Below are 18,259 nucleotides of genomic sequence, written 5' to 3' on the forward strand. Positions count from 1 at the left end.
GCTCATCTGCTTCAGGGGGCGCAGAGTACACACCAGGTCCCACTGGACACACACACACAAACACACACACACATATACACACATACACTGTCATAGAAATTGTAGTTTCACCACCTCCCTCAACCTTTCACATAGCTGTGCTAATCTAATTTATGACAGGATGACCTCCACCTAGACGTTGTCTGCTCCAGAATAACCATCCTTTGTCCCATTGTCCCTGCATGTGTCTGTATTCTCAACCACTGTTGATGATGTCCGACATTTAATATGACGTGTACAGATGGGTTAGCCAATCACATCCCTGGAAGCGTCATACCTATGTATTGCTTGAATATAAGGCAGCGCAGGACAAGCCTACTCACTTCTGTTGGATAAACCACTCACGTGCGTTGTCCTGAAGTCCTTGCGCTCGTATGTTTTCTCAATAAACCAGACTTGACCTCTTTGAGCGAACCTTGGCAAATCTTTTTACTTTCGATCAGATTTAATTCCATTACAACACACACACACACACATACGCACACACATACGCATACGCACACATACACACACACACACGCGCGCGCACACACACACACACATACACGCAAATACACACACAGATACACACATACGCACACACACACAAATACACACACACGCACACATACTCACACACACACACAGACACACACATATAGACACGAATACACACATATACACACACAAATACGCATACACACACAGACACACACAAATACACACCAATTAACACACACACACACACAGACAAACAAATAAACAAACACAAACACCCCCTTTTTCTTTAAGGTTATCAAACGTCTTCATCACCACCATCATCATAGCTCATCCTCAGCATCACCACCACCATCCAGTATTGAGTCGTGCATCTGTGCATTGCAACTGCATTTCATCCTGATGTTTAGACTCCAAGCAGTCTAATCAGTAGTCAGAGATGCGCAATGAGCAGGGACGGATATTCTATCCACATGGCTCCAGCCCCAGCCAGCCCAGCCCCGGCTCACCTCGGACACGATGGTGGAGAGAAACTCCGTTCGATCGTATGTCCATCCATCCAGACATAGCTCGGTCTCGGGCTCCGTCCCGTTAGCGCGCGGCCCCGGTGCGCTCGCGTTTCCCTCGAGGAGATGCCACTGCGCCTCCACGTACCTCGAACACCTGTCGAGCGTTTTTCCGTTGGCGTCGGCCGGAATGAAGACGCGCAGTAGCTGCCGGTCGTCCACCTCCTCCAGGGAGATGTTGCGGCTGCGGGCGATGGAGGTCCTGTTGGGAATGGTGCAGTGGTGTCCCGGCATCCCAGCCGAGAAGTTGTTGAGCAGGTTCTGGCTGGCAAGCAGTAGCCCCGGAAGGGAGATCAGGGTGACATGGAGCCATTGGAACCGTCCGAATCCGCCAACGTCATTGAGGAGGTCAGCGAACCCCATGTAGGCAGAGGAGATCAAGCGCCGTTACACCGAGACTTGAGAGCAGTACTTTTTCTTGAGAACTTAAGGAAAAGTTGTCTAGATCTGAAGTGAAGCTTTTTCTGAAAGGCGCAGAGAAGCAATGTACATCGAGTCCAAATCAGTTACCGGTCGCGAGTTAATTTTCTACTTTAGAAGTGCACCTATCCAGAGCCGGCCCACCCTATAAGCAAAGTAAGCGGCCGCTTAGAGCCTCGCCCCCTCCCCGTGGCCCCAGCTCGCTTGCTATTTAGAGAAGTACTGTGAGACGGCATATCCGAATGGATTCACCTGAGCGGCGCGGAAAAAAAGAGAAAAAATAAAATTGAGGATGGCAGGAGGCAAGCACTTATGGAGATAGATTTGTATCATAAATACATGCGTACGAAAGTACAATTCGCAAATGTGTTTTGCAATCCATCCGCAAACACCCATGTGTCTTACATTGAATTTGTGCGTAATTATATGTTAGAACACCTCGGTGAGTTTCTTGTCTTTGAAATTGAGAGTTTAACATGTTTTTTGAATGATTTTTCAAGGTGCCCACCCACATCCATTGTAGGGGAGAGCGGGGCGCGTCAGACCATTTTTTGCCTTAAGCTTATTTATTTAAAAATTATTTCGGTTTTATTATGGATTTTGCTATACATGTATACCTAAATCTGTTGGCTACAAAAGGACATCAAAACAAGGTTTCCAGCACTTACCAGTTTCTTGCAGTTTTGCCAAAAGTGGCGGATGTGAAAACGGTCCAACGCGCCTCATGGGTGAGGCGCGTTGGACCACGTAGTGGGACGCATTGGACCAATATAGTACATTGCCTTAAAAACCCATGCAAATAACATTATCTTCTGACAACTATATGTTATGTGCTACATACATGCTTTTTCACTACCTGCATGCATTATTTATACTGTTAGGTATTTATTATGTATAGGCCTAATAATGTCATGTTCTATACGATATTTGCTCCTATATTTAGTATTTTATCTTGTCTATTCAGAGTAATTCATTGGTTTCAGAATGATCTAATTCGAACTATTATTCTCATTGGTTGGTTTAGTCATGTGCCAGGTTAAAGGTGAGACATTCTGATCGCCATTGGTTACTCCGCACATGCAGCTCATGCTGCTACAAACACACGTGAACGCTACACACACATTGGGGACAGGATAAAAGAAGTTAAAGCATAAGTTAAATTATGAAGTTAAATCATAAAGCCCCAGACGAAGAAGAGTCTGACGCTAGCGTTTTGAAGTACACCAATTGTTTTAAATGGCCGATCACGCACCAAAAGCTTCCAGTGCGTTTGCGGCTTAACCCGTTCTAGCCATAATGAACCTATTAAAATTGTGATAAATGCACATGAATAGCCTATCTCAATTGCAAGTGAATAAAATACAGTATCCCAGTACCTAAAAAATGCAAAAATAAAACAAGTGGGGGTGTCTCACAATGTCACTAACTTGACTAAAGTCCCACAAATGCATGATCATTGAATGTGAGGCGCGTTGGACCACAGTGGTCCAAAGCGCCCCATCTACCAGAGGCTAGCTATCTGGCTAGCTGTCACTCAGTGGTATGTAGCATGAAACACGAAAATTATTCTATCTTATAGCCACTCAAACAGTGATTAAAATGATATATGTTTGGATTCTGTGACATGTATACACAAGGTATAAATCAAAAAACACTAGCATAAAAAAAAATTACTTACATGGGGTAAAAATAGATGATCGCCAGGAAAATGTTTAAAGATTTTCAAATACTCCCGCCGACTTCAGGATAGGTTGACGTGACGTAGAGAGGTGTGTTCACCAAAATATGTCCTTGTAGCTACAACAGATCACCTTAAAAGCCCAGTGGTCCGACGCGCCTCATGCTCCAATGCGCCCCGCTCTCATGACCAAAACGGTGGTAAAGCAATTATCAGACTTTCTCAAAATTGCTAGTTTTGTCAAGTAACCTTAAAACAGGGCTAAACATGATTTTTCCCTTTACTACTCCTTTAACTCCAATCTAGAAGAAAATCTTTTTGTGTGTAGTTGTATTTAACATTAATTAAGTGTTACTTTTTGTCTCTTCAGTGTTATCTTCTTTTTTTGCATAACAGTGCTATTGAATTAATATAGTAATGAATGACAACTACAAAATAACATTAAGTTACACAAAAATATAATTTATTTATATAAAACTCATCAAAACATTGTGTAGTAAAAACAGCACCATGTTGAAGTTCAAGTTCATGCTCATCAGATTAAAAAATACAAAAAATAAAAATAAAAAAGCACCATGCATATCTCACCAGGGAAAGCAATAGGGTACAACAAAATGAGCCGTGTCATTCCTTGCATATGACATTTAAATGAAGAGCTCATCAAAGGCTCCCACTGCACCCGTCGCCTTACAGGGAAGTGCATGCTTGTCGATCACAATGAAGAATGCATGAAGGTTGCTCCTTGTGGCTCCCACGGCAAGGAGATAGGGGCTGGCTGCTTTGGGTGATCTCATTGAGATGCTGCGGCACACTGGTTCCAACCTACAACAAGAGACATTCAATAGAAGTATTTAGTGTGATGGCATCTAATGATACTGCTGCACACTGGCTCCAACCTGTTGCAAGATATTCAATAGAGGCATTGAATGATTAATCTGTAACAATACATCAGTAATGGCTAAGGCTGTGTGTGTGTGTGTGTGTGTGTGTGTGTGTGTGTGTGTGTGTGTGTGTGTGTGTGTGTGTGTGTGTGTGTGTGTGGGGGCCCGTTTTAAAGAGACAGTTGTGACATTGTATACCAAATGAAATAAACATGAATTATTAGTATGCTTTTAACTTAAATGGTAAATGGACTGCACTTATATAGCGCTTTTCCACCTTAGCGGCACTCAAAGCGCTTTACAATGGCCTCTCATTCACCCATTCACACACCAATGGCGGTAGCTGCCATGCATTACATTACATTACATTACATTACAGTCATTTAGCAGACGCTTTTATCCAAAGCGACTAACAATAATTGCAGTTAACGTAGGAAGAGCCAATGTACTACTACTTGCCAGAACTCACAAGTGCATCTTCTCTCTAAAACAAACAAGTGACTAAGAGCATAATCTAGTGCTGAAGCAAAGTGCAAGAATCACAATCTAAAGTACAGTGCAATGTAATATAATAAGTGCTTAGGTGGGAGGATTGTTGTAGTACTTCTTGAAGAGATGAGTTTTGAGCCTGCGACGAAAGATGGGCAGCGACTCTGCTGTCCTGACATCAGTGGGCAGCTCATTCCACCACTGCGGGGCCAGGACAGAGAAGAGTCGTGACCGTGTCGATCGACCGCAGGAGCCTCGGAGTGACGGGGCAACCAGTCGCCCTGAGGTAGCAGAGGTAGCACCATGCAAGGTGCTAACCTGCTCATTGGGAGCAATTTGGGGTAAGGTGCCTTGCTCAAGGACACTTCGACATGTGGACAGTCGGAGCTGGGATTCAAACCACTGACCCTTCGATCACTGACGACCCGCTCTACCAACTGAGCTAGCCCCAGGTTTTAACTTAACTATTATATGAACTTTTAAATCAAATTATTTAACACTTTAAACAATTTTCATCCTATGAACTGTAAATCACTATGAACTGTTTTTAACTACGCTTTGGCCTCTACGGAGACGGAACGAGAGAAAGACAGTGAGTGTGTGTATGCAAGTGTGAGTGTGAGAGCTATGAGCTATAGCTCCCTGTGCAGACTGCCATCTGTGTGTGTGTGTGTGTGTGTGTGTATATGTGGGTGGGTGTGGAGGGGATGGGGAGGGTGAGTGAGTGAGCTTGTGAGAGTGAATGTTTGTGCTATGGCTCCTTGTGCAGACTGTGTGTGTGAGAGAGAGGCTACTATGAGTGAGTGAGTGAGTGAGTGAGTGAGGGAGTGAGGGAGCGAGCGAGCGAGCGTAGCTACTATGTGTATGTGAGTGTGTGAGTGAGTATTGAGATACATTTCAGATAACTGTTCAGTATACCTTTAGAAATCTGATGAGCTGGTCTACTGCTTGAGTTGCAGACATCTTCCCTGGCCTCTTTCTCCCTTGGGCAGATGGTGGTAGTAGATGTAGCAGCAGCAAGATGGACGACACATCACTGTCCCAGCCTGTTGATCCGTAAACCAAGATCAAGTTAAAGGCACATTTTGAAGCGGATCCAAATCACGGGGCCGTGTTCTCCAAGCACCGATTGTAGTTGGAAGATCACACTAAACATAACATACCATTCTCAACTTCAACAGGTGACTCAGCGGTGCGCATTAAATACAACAGTTCGGTTGTGGGGACAAATCCATGGCTTTCCTTGATCACTTTCCCTTTGAACATGGTTGGCGATTTCTATAGGAATCTCTTGGCTGTGACCTCACCAAACTGTAACCGGAAGTCTTGTTCGATCTGCAAGGCAACACACACAAACACCACTCTTGAGTCTACGGACAAAAAGAGAGTAGGAAGCTGTGGAATAGTTGGGTGACTGGTGCTCTTCAGTAAACTGGGAAAAAAATTGTGCTAAAAGAATCTGAGGAGTTTATTGCAAATCTGCTGAGTATCGTAGAACAGCAATGGCTCCTTCTATGTCCTCATCAGTCGACTCCTCATCACTGGTGACGGGTTGTCGTCCATGGCCTGGCCCTACAACTTTAAAGGAATAGTTGACATAGGGCCTAATTTACAACTTAATCATTATGTCCAGAGCAGTCTCACAAAATGATGCACAAGCCAGCATACACAATCACAACATAGCAAAGCGGCAGGTAATTAACACTCTTTAGAGTATTATTGTTGCAGGGATGTAACACCAAGTAGAGTAGAATTTTGGCGGGGATTTCACACCTATTAGAGTAGCAGGTAAATAACACTCTTTACAGTATAATTTGTTGCAGGGATTTAACACCAAGTGGAGTAGAATTTTGGCGGGGATTTAACACCAAGTGGAGTAGAATTGTGGCGGGGATTTAACACCAACAACCAGCAACAACCAGCAAAGTAGCTAACGTTAGTTTGAAACCATTCAAATCAATGGCTTGATAACATCATCATTGCGGGCACTATCCATCAAAGTATCCACAGAATAATAATTTAGCTAGTGAACGTAGTTAACTTACTTTCATTCAAGAAAGCTTCGAACGTCAGCTCAGGCGGTTTAACATACTTTTGCTCTCCTCGAAACTGCACACGTAGCAACATGTTGCACCTGGGAGAAAAGCACAATCGACAGAGACCCCTTTTTAGACCCTTGTACTATATGTAAGTTTACAACAAATAGCTCTCTTCCAGGGCAGTATAACGTTAACACAGTCGGCCTTGAGTTAACTTAGCTAAAGGTAACGTAAGCTAGCTAGCTAACATACTTTTTTTGGATAGCTAGATAGCTAGCCTAGCAAGCGTTAGCTAGCTGCCAGCTACACTGGAGTGCGAAAACACAATTTTAAAGAGACATAAACTTAGATAATAATATTGACTTCAAATAGCATCAACACTACTCTAAATTGAAGTCAAGTTGGAGGATGTGCTGCTATTTGCTGGCAACAGAGTAAAGTTAAAACTTACCAGACAATCGTGTCTGACACCCTCCAGCGCAGTCTTCTCAGAAGGATGCCGTTGGCCAGCATCACACTCACAGCCCAACAGAGTGGCGCGTAATTAACACTCTTTAGAGTAGAATTACCGCGAGATTAACACAGTGTACAGTAGAATTGTGCAGCACGCTCTTGTGGCAAGTATTTAACACGCTGCTTTTGTTTTTATTATTTGTTTAACACTTTCTTTTAACACCACCATTAGAGTCCATGTACTCTCCACAGTGTTGAAAATCTCCCTCTGGATTTAAATAAGTGAACTCTGTAATATTTACATCCGACGTTTTACTGTGATACTATCTATTTGTTCTAGCTAATCTGTAGATGACAGTGGATATTATGAAACCTGTTCTCGGCCTAGGGGGTAACAGCTGACCCAGACTGACACTCCTTGTATGGTGATTATGTCTGTAGTTTGTGTAAACTATTTGATTGTGTACGTTTTCTGGTTTCTTTGAAAGTAATATGTTCTTGAGAAACCTCAGTAGACTTACTTAGAATATCTGTTCAACCATGCTAGGCGTGAATGCAAGTAATCAGAGTTTGTGCACTTAGAGAAATGGAGTGCCATTCTAGCTGCCCTATTTTGTGCTAGCCGGTGTTTATTTACATTTCTTGCAGATGACCATAAGACCAGACAATCGGTGCTGACGAAGTGTAATGAAAGGCTATGAGTCTGGCTATGAGTCTGACTCTTATGTTGTTAGAATTGCTTGACGTTTGGCTGTGTTAGCCGTGAATGTCTGAGGATGCATGCTGACTACATTGCGTGTGTTAGGCTGACGTTTGCTTGCTAGTATAACAGTTGAGTTAGAGTTGGCGATTGACAAAGTGTGTGGTATGTATGTGGAATTGAGTTTGTTTTGTTAGGTAACTTATTGCAGCACTAGTTGGCTAGCCACACGATAGAATTGTCAGGAGCATTGTGCAGCATTGTATGACTAGTTGGCCACACGGATTGTCAGGAACCATGAAGTGCAGCATTGAGCATGAAGTGCAGCATGTTGTTGCATGCTCAGAAGGATACTGTTCAGACATTGTTTTGAATGTTGGTGAATGTTTCACTTCAAAGTCGTCTTTGTTTGGTTCAATTACTATTAATGCAATAAGCTATAGAAAAACTAAGACCTTATTTTTTGTTTTTTTACTTTATAGAGATTTAGACATGTTCTAGCAGTTGTCATATGCTCAGAAGGATACTGTTAAAACAGGTGCACTTTGCAATAAACAATACAAGGCAAGTCTTTCTGTGTTTCATGTGTACTGTAGCAGGGTGTGAGGATATCACACAGAGACTTCTTAGCATGACCAAACATGGTGCTAGCAGCTTTATTAAATAAACAATAAATTTGCATAGCACGGCAGAACTTGCTGCAATCACAGTAGACGGAGACAGGTCACTAAATGAAAAGACGGACACTTTGAAGGTGACAGAAAATCTCACATCCTAAAACACATACCTAAACACATAAGTTAAAGGTCCCTATGCAAAAGTGATTCATTACAATTCCCTACAATAACAAATTTACCCACGATTGCCCATACAGTACCCTGAGCAAGACAATGACAGACATGCAGCACAACATGGAACAATTACTGTATACAGCTGTCGCTGCTACAAATAAAATCATTAACGTGAACAGTTGACAATTATTTGACAGTTGGGGGAGGCACTGTGTGCGTGTGTGTATGTGTGCGTGTGTGTGTGTGCGTGTCATCTCTGCTTTACTCATTGTCATCGCCGAGCCTTGGGCACCCACAAGGATGCTCTTCACAGACATTGGAGACTGCAATGCCCATGTTGTGCAGAGTGCATGCTGCCACAATGAGCTTGACTACAATGTCCAGCCTGTTGGTCTGGAGATCACGAAGTCGACCTCCACTTGCACTTCAGTCTCCCGAAGGCCTGCTCCACCACCACTCTACCACGACTGATCTTTGCATTCCTCTGCAGGTCCTCCTCAGTCAGGACACCATTGTCACGTTTGGGCGTAACGATGAAGGAGTAGGTATTGGAGATATATGCAGTATCTCCCAGAAGGCGATACTCTCCTAACAGCCGCTCCCAGTTCTCAAAAAATGTTGAAGCCCTCAACATTCTCGAGTCATGAACTCGGCCTGGGGGCCCTGCAAAGACATCCAGAAACCGTCCTTTGTCGTCAACAATGCCCTGGAGGAGGACCGAATAGAAGGACTTCCTGTTAAGGTAGTCACCCCCCCTGACTACTGGCCACTGGACTTTGATGTGACATCCATCAATGGCACCAATGATGTCCCCAATGTCACACAGATGCCGAAACACAGCGGCGTTAGCCCTCTTCTCACACTCCGTGGGCCAGGTGATGTGGGACTCTGCAAGGATACAGGTTGACTCCAATATCTCCAGGACAACATTGTGGGCGGATCCATGGGACACAACAAACTTGTCAGAGAGCTCCCTGAAGGAGTTCTCATTGGCCATGTACCATAAGAACATGGTCACCTTCTTCAGAAATGGAACCCTCACAGGACTGCCAGGCCTGCCATCAGTAAGGCCCAGGCCTTGCAGCTTGCCGGTGAAGAGGTCAAACTGGACTCTCGTAAAGCGCAAGTGGCGCTGAAATGTGTTGTCGTCCATGGCCAGAATGACCATCCATTCTGAACCACTCTTCAGGATGGGTTGAATGGATGGATGGAGGTTCAGCAGAGATATCGCAAACCTGAAAGAACAAATACACACACACAACAGTTTGTGTTAACAAAGCCCATTTGGGTTATACTAATACAAAGTGCCCATTGAAAAAGTATATTATGATGCATGTGGAGTGTCTGGTCAAAACGTGTCTGTTTGGAACGGTCTGGATTTTATGGCCATGGCATAATTTGTATTCAACATGTAATTTCTAATGAAATACATTTGTGATATTGGCAAACATCCACCACTCTTGCCAGGACTTTGGACATCCATGGAAGTTGAAACAGGTCATTTTAAAAGCATATCATTTTCGTTGCTATTACCCCTGCAACACCTTTAGTGCTAACTATTATTAGCCATGATGTCATGTTTGAACCCTTATTCACTGAGAGAACAATTGCAGTCCATTTTCAACCTAGACATCTATCAATCACACAGATCTAGCAAGTCTAGCTAAGCACATTTTAGCAATATAGCTAGCTAGCTAAGCAACTATTAGCTAATTATACAGTTAATTAAGCTAATAAGCGAATTAAAATGTCAACTCATACCTGATATGCATTCTCTCCTCTTCATTCTGCTGCTGAAACAGAAAGCAGCTTTGAGCGACTTGCTTTTGCTGATTATACATCACCCACAGAAAAACTGCCTTCGCCCTGGCGTCCATGTTTGTTGATGTTTTGTGTCTCTTTCCGACCAAAAGCACTTGAATGCGTGTATGTCGTAATTACGACTTCACAACTGGTAAGTACGAGCTTCCGAGGTGCACATGAACGCAGCATATATATGCCCTCCTGTTTCCTTTGTTCTCTGTCGGTTCATTGTCAATGTTAGTGCGTTTCCTCCCGGTGTTCCTTGTTTATTTATTTTTTTACAATAAATCTTTATTCTTTGAACCTGCGCTGCCTGCCTGCCGTCTGCTTATGGATCCTACCTTTCAAACCCTAACAAGTTCATTGCATGGCCATTGGCCAATCTAAGTGATTTAAGTGGTTTTACACTTGATTTTTGTGCTGTATGTTGTTTTGCACTTTATCCTTACTTTATCTTGATAGATAATGTGGAACAATAAATATAAACATCAAACTACAATATTTTGTAGAATGCTTTATCTTTCTGTTACATCAAAAGTAGATGTTTTAATACTGCAGGTTTGGAGCCTCCTAGTGGACAAACAGTTAATGTCAATTTAAAAGTGCTCAGTGTGTCTGCCTATGTTACTGTCTGTTGGAAGTGAAAAACGACTTAAAGGGAGGTGGTGACAAAGTGAGTGAGAAAAGTACTGAATTACATCACAATAGTGTAATCCTAATGTTAATTTAAAAAGAGATATTCCTCTAAATCTGGCTAAAAAACATCCAAATATATATGTATTTTTTCCCGGCGGCATCCAAGGGGCCCCAAACCAATATCCTGCTTAGGGCCCCCAGATGGACAGGGCCGGCCCTGCCTATATCAACTTGTTTCAGAGTCTGTCGCGGTGATCTTACAACATGTTAAGATCAATACAGACTTACTGTAGAATCATTCATTGAGGTGTTAATGGTTGAGAGACGGGACCTACCCCCATGCTCCGAGGCTCAGACCATATGCAGCAGAGGCGGTTGGGTGACTGCTTTTCCCATATTTGTCTTACTGCACAACAACCAGGTCACAGGCAGGTGTGACTACACTCAAGTACTACACTAGAAATACATCCCAAAAGTACTTGATAAAAAGGCATGGGATTATCATCACTGTAATATCCTGAAAAAGTAATTCATTCAGTTTTGCTAACTTATCTTACTGAGGGATGTCTGATGTTTAAAGTGATTTCTGATCTCACAGCCGCTCCTCTGAGGATGCAGGCATGACCGTGGTGGTGCCAGTAGGACCAGAGCCTCCAGCCCTCTAGGGCGCTTTCACACACCAGAAGCACAGATTTTGGTCAGTCTGTGTTCTGTCAATCTGAATCTCACAGGCTGCGTTCCGAATCGCCTACTACCCTACTATATAGTATGCCAAAACAGAATGTAGTAATACATAGTATGCCACATGCAGTATGGCAAAAATACCAGGATGTCCTACTACATCCGGTCGTATTTTGCAGTATGCAAGGCAGCAGCATGGATGTATTAATAGAATAGGGGCAGCAGGCTTTTCTGGCTATTCTGACCCACAATCCTGTGCGCAGCGGAAATGTGCGTTACATGAGTCGCGACAGCTGTGGACAGCTACAGATGTGGGCAAATTTCAAGGCGCAATGTTATGACAAGGTAGTAGCCTATGTCTCAATTGGATGCCTACTGCTTGCAAAGTACATACTTTCTAAGGGCAGCTGTAGTAGGTACTGGTAGTAAGTAGTAGAAGTATGCGATTCGGAACGCAGCCACAGTGTTTAAGAAGCCTCACGTCTTCCCACACACGCTTCATATCACATCAAATCAAACTTTATTTGTATAGACAGAGGCCTCATACACAGAGGCAACACAATGCGCTTCGCAGAGAGCAATGAGGGGGGCGGGGGTTCACCCGGGGGCAGAAGCGGTGAGCTGTAGAAATCCTTCCCTGACCTCTCTCACCGAGACGATCGAGCAAGCTCCTGGTTTAGTCTAACATTTACAGAGCACTGAACATGGGCTAAATACTTCATAAAAGAGACATGACTATAAGTGGAGTAGATTAATAGTTACAGAGATGTTACCTACATGGTAGGCCATTATGGGTTAGCTATCCCTGTATAATAGGATAATAGCACAATAGGATATTTAAGTGTATCCTATTGTGAATATAGAATATAGAGTAAACTAGGTATAGAATATAGAGTAAACTAGGTAAAGAATATAGAGTAAACTAGCTATAGAATATAGAGTAAACTAGGTAAAGAATATAAAGTAAACTAGTTAAAGAATATAGAGTAAACTAGGTAAAGAATATAGAGTAAACTAGGTATAAGAATATAGAGTAAACTAGGTAAAGAATATAGAGTAAACTAGCTATAGAATATAGAGTAAACTAGGTAAAGAATATAAAGTAAACTAGTTAAAGAATATAGAGTAAACTAGGTAAAGAATATAGAGTAAACTAGCCATAGAATATAGAGTAAACTAGGTAAAGAATATAAAGTAAACTAGTTAAAGAATATAGAGTAAACTAGGTAAAGAATATAGAGTAAACTAGGTATAATAATATAGAGTAAACTAGGTAAATAATATAGAGTAAACTAGGTAAACAATATAGAGTTAAGTAGGTAAAGAATATAGAGTAAACTAGGTAAACAATATAGAGTAAAGAAGGTAAAAATATAGAGTAAACTAGGTAAAGACTATAGAGTAAACTAGGTAAAGAATATAGAGTAAACTAGGTATAAGAATATAGAGTAAACTAGGTAAAGAATAGAGTATACTAGGTAAAGAATACAGATTAAACTAGGTATAAGAATATAGAGTAAACTAGGTAAAGAATATAGAGTAAACTAGGTAAAGAATATAGAGTAAACCAAGTATAAGAATATAGAGTATACTATAAGAATATAGAGTAAACTAGTATGAGAATATAGAGTAAACTAGGTATAAGAATATAGAGTATACTATATACTATAAGAATATAGAGTAAACTAGGTAAAGAATATAGAGTAAACTAGGTAAAGAATATATAGTAAACTAAGTATAAGAATATAGAGTAAACTAGGTATAAGAATATCGAGTTAACTAGGTAAAGATTATAGAGTAAACTAGGTAAAGAATATAGAGTAAATTAGGTAAAGAATATAGAGTAAACTAGGTATAAGAATATAGAGTAAACTAGGTAAAGAATACAGAGTAAACTAGGTAAAGAATACAGATTAAACTAGGTTTAAGAATATAGAGTATACTTTAAGAATATAGAGTAAACTAGGTAAAGAATATAGAGTCAACCAAGTATAAGAATATAGAGTATACTATAAGAATATAGAGTAAACTAGTATGAGAATATAGAGTAAACTAGGTATAAGAATATAGAGTATACTATAAGAATATAGAGTAAACTAGGTAAAGAATATAGAGTATACTTTAAGAATATAGAGTAAACTAAGTATAAGAATATAGGGTAAACTAGGTAAAGAATATATAGTAAACTAAGTATAAGAATATAGAGTAAACTAGGTATAAGAATATCGAGTAAACTAGGTAAAGAATATAGAGTAAACTAGGTAAAGAATATAGAGTATACTTTAAGAATATAGAGTAAACTAGGTATAAGAATATCGAGTAAACTAGGTAAAGAATATAGAGTAAACTAGGTAAAGAATATAGAGTATACTTTAAGAATATAGAGTAAACTAGGTAAAGATTATAGAGTAAACTAGGTAAAGAATATAGAGTAAACTAGGTAAAGAATATAGAGTAAACTAGGTATAAGAATATAGAGTAAACTAGGTAAAGAATACAGAGTAAACTAGGTAAAGAATACAGATTAAACTAGGTATAAGAATATAGAGTATACTTTAAGAATATAGAGTAAACTAGGTAAAGAATATAGAGTAAACCAAGTATAAGAATATAGAGTATACTATAAGAATATAGAGTAAACTAGTATGAGAATATAGAGTAAACTAGGTAAAGAATATAGAGTACACTAGGTAAAGAATATATAGTAAACTAAGTATAAGAATATAGAGTAAACTAGGTATAAGAATATAGAGTAAACTAGGTAAAGATTATAGAGTAAACTAGGTAAAGAATATAGAGTAAACTAGGTAAAGAATATAGAGTAAACTAGGTATAAGAATATAGAGTAAACTAGGTAAAGAATACAGAGTAAACTAGGTAAAGAATACAGATTAAACTAGGTAAAGAATATAGAGTAAACTAGCTATAGAATATAGAGTAAACTAGGTAAAGAATATATAGTAAACTAAGTATAAGAATATAGAGTAAACTCGGTATAAGAATATCGAGTAAACTAGGTAAAGATTATAGAGTAAACTAGGTAAAGAATATAGAGTAAACTAGGAAAAGAATATAGAGTAAACTAGGTATAAGAATATAGAGTAAACTAGGTAAAGAATACAGAGTAAACTAGGTAAAGAATACAGATTAAACTAGGTATAAGAATATAGAGTAAACTAGGTAAAGAATAAAGAGTAAACTAGGTATAAGAATATAGAGTAAACTAGGTAAAGAATACAGAGTAAACTAGGTAAAGAATACAGATTAAACTAGGTATAAGAATATAGAGTATACTTTAAGAATATAGAGTAAACTAGGTAAAGAATATAGAGTAAACCAAGTATAAGAATATAGAGTAAACTAGGTAAAGAATATAGAGTAAACTAGGTATAAGAATATAGAGTAAACCAAGTATAAGAATATAGAGTAAACTAGGTATAAGAATATAGAGTATACTATAAGAATATAGAGTAAACTAGGTAAAGAATATAAAGTAAACTAGGTAAAGAATATAGAGTAAACTAAGTATAAGAATATAGAGTAAACTAGGTATAAGAATATAGAGTAAACTAGGTAAAGAATATAGAGTAAACTAAGTAAAGAATATAGAGTAAACTAGGTAAAGAATATAGAGTAAACTAGGTAAAGAATATAGAGTACCAATTGAGTGAGGTGAACAATATTATACCAGAATAGTCGTGAGATAAAGGGCAACAAAGGGATATCATTGCTTTTTCAATTCAAATAGAGGCATGAGCGTGGCTGACACAATCCGGGGACTTTTCTGTCGCACCTTGTATATATATATATACTGTATAGTAATCCATTCTGAATGAGGTCTCTCTCTCACACGCACGCACACACGCACGCACACACACACACACACACACACACACACACACACACACACACACACACACACACACACACACAACCTACAGTAATTAGAGCAGTGCCAGAAACAGCTCCCCCACTAACACAACCCTTGCATCATCATCAGGCCAGCAGCAAACACAAAAGCCTACACAAGTACATGACTGTTCACACATTCACTGTTGTGCTCTGTCTCTGGCCTACGGTCACGTCCAGTAGGGTTAGTAGTTATTAATCTATCCACAGCAATCTTAATTCCGGGAGTGGAATTTTCCAGAGAACCGGAAACAACAAATTCTGGCTGAGAGAGAAACTCATTGGCATGCTAATCCTGCTACAGTAAGCAGTCAGCACCGAGCTGTGGGCCAGATGTGGTTTATGATGCTGTAGCGCTGGTGTGGTGTCGGCCTTGGTATGCAGGCCCGGGCCACGAACCCGGGTTGCCAACATTAAACTGACCTCTCCCCCTGCTGATCCAATAGAATAAGTTTTGAGATGTTTAAAACATGCTGCACACTAAAGCCATAGAGTGATCTGTGCAGAGCGGTAGAGGGGTGTGTGGACGTCCTTCAGTCACAGAAGAGGGTTCAGATCCGGCGCTGCTTTGCTCTGGGTTCACAGGATGGGCCGTCTCTTCTGCAGGAACAGGAACAGAGTCAGTCCGGTTGTGTAACCCAGATACGGAGTGTGAACAGAGTCAGTCCGGTTGTGTAACCCAGATACGGCGTGTGGACAGAGACAGACAGGGACAAGTCTGGGGCAGTCAGGCTCTGTCTGGACCAAGCTGACCTACTGCATCCTGGGCTGACATCTGAGGTTTCCAGGCTGCTGTTGGCTAAACTGGTGAGGGAATCGTCAATACACCTGAGAGGACGCCATAGAGAGGACAGGGGTCTGGAGGACAGGGGTTTGGAGGACAGGGGTTTGAAGGACAGGGGTTTGGAGGACAGGGGTTTGGAGGATGTTGTAGAATTTCTCGTTCAATATGGGTTAAGAAGCAAAACAGTTCCACAAAGTTACCAGAGTTTATTCATCCAAGGATTGTTACAAACACTCGAGTGTGGCTTCTTGTCAAGCAACAAGGCTGGTCAGTTGAGAGAGCGCCCCAATTTGATCTGTGTCTCTGCTTTTAACCAGAAGCTCTGCAACTCCATCTTTCCTGTCCATAAACCTGTTGTTGGACCCTCCCAGTCCCAAGTGCTAAAGTTCTCAGGACACAGATCAAATGGCTGCTCTTTCCACGCCACCCTAAGTGTGAAGATAACCTGCTGTCCTAGGCAATTAACCCCCCTTTCTAAACACACACATCCTCCAAACCTCTCTGTGACCCCATCCCCTTGAACAGAACTAATTTTTACCCTTACAAGGACAGGGGTTTGAAGGAGAGGGGTCTGGAGACTGTATTAGACCTCTAAACTAAAGCCTCAGTCACAGGTCTTTACTATATTTTGTCTCGCCTGATTTGATTTCCTGATAACTTAAATAAGATGTTCGATTACGGGGTGGAAGTGTTCGGCCACAGCAGTCCAGCAGGTGTCAGTCACAGGAAGCAAGCGTCCCTGATAAGAGGTCACAGTCTCTACTCCTTTGGTGTCTCCAGCCCTATCAGACAGAGTTAAACTGGAGGCGGAGCAGCAGTCAGGGCCCGGGTCAGGGACAGGGTCAAACCGCTGTCTCTCTGGGACTTGTGCTCATACGGCCCTGCGCGCTCTCAACCGCTAATCAGTCTGTCAGGTTAGTCATTCCTCTGACCGGCAGATCTGCCCTGTCAAACAATTACACTCCATGATACACACACACACACACACACACACACAGGGATTAACATTTGTCTCTGACCCAGTGAGTGCAGCTAAACTCTCCGGACCCTGACTGCTAACCGTGCACGTGTTTGTACATTTATACTCGGTAGAATTCACATATCCACATTCTGTAAATATACATACTGTATACAGTACATATAAAAACATATTCTATAGATACATATACCTATACTTCCTCCAGACCCATATGTACACATCTATTTAACTCAACTGCACAACTTCACCCACTTCCCCAACATATCCCATTCCTTTCATGTCTAGACTTGTAGACTTGTGTCTTGTATTCTGCAATATATTAGTTTCTACATTGCTTACTTTGTACACGATGTAGGAGCTGATGGAAACACATCTCACTGCTCTTTGTACATGTATTTTGTGACACATCAACTTGACCGGTTTGCTCCACAGGGGTCATCGCCGGCCCCATGGTGGGCTGACCGCCCCGCCCGCCCCTCACAGCTGAGCAGAGTGATAACTTGTGAAGGAAGCACCATGACACACAGCCCCTCCCCATGCTCCCCTGCCCAGTCTGACACACGGTCACACAGCTGCTCCGCTCGGCCAGGACACGCTGAACCAGGCCAGGGTTTGGATAAACATGGACCACGCCATTTATTTCACAGAGAAATCAGACTCAGAAAACGAATAGCGGAAGGAGAAACTGCAGGTGTGTGAAACGGGCCCTCGGCTGTTTCTCTCAGCGGGACGGGGCAGCTGGGGGCCTGGGAGGATCTGCAGGGAGCAGGCAGGGGGGGAGGAGGAGGCAGGGGGGGGGAGGAGGAGGAGGGGGGGGGGGGGGGGAGCAGGCAGGGGGGGAGGAGGAGGCGGGGGGGGGGGGGGTGAGGAGGCAGGGGGAGGGGGGAAGGAAGGGGGTGGTTAGGAAAAGAGAGAGACGAGGAGGTTACGGGGT

At 41.7% G+C, this 18,259-nt stretch overlaps 1 protein-coding gene and 1 pseudogene across 2 annotated transcripts in view; both read right to left on the minus strand.

Moving 5' to 3' along the window:
• Positions 1–1,445, minus strand: part of oatx (organic anion transporter X) — a gene marked incomplete at both ends in the record, with an annotated part of 22,088 nt that extends 20,643 nt beyond the window's left edge. Inside the window, 2 exons of the mRNA XM_084438490.1 lie at positions 1–42; positions 1,026–1,445. The exon at positions 1–42 is cut by the window's left edge and continues 62 nt beyond it. Of these exons, the coding sequence (XP_084294616.1) occupies positions 1–42; positions 1,026–1,445 (462 nt within the window). The remainder of the gene's footprint in view (positions 43–1,025) is intronic.
• Positions 1,446–8,794: 7,349 nt separating this feature from the next.
• On the minus strand, positions 8,795–9,686 carry LOC311321649 (annotated as a pseudogene). Its single transcript has one exon. The product of its transcript is annotated as an uncharacterized misc_RNA (transcript).
• Between the last annotated feature and the right edge of the window lie 8,573 nt (positions 9,687–18,259).

Source organism: Borostomias antarcticus (assembly GCF_949987555.1).
Source record: "Borostomias antarcticus genome assembly, chromosome: 1".
Taxonomy (NCBI): domain Eukaryota; kingdom Metazoa; phylum Chordata; class Actinopteri; order Stomiiformes; family Stomiidae; genus Borostomias; species Borostomias antarcticus.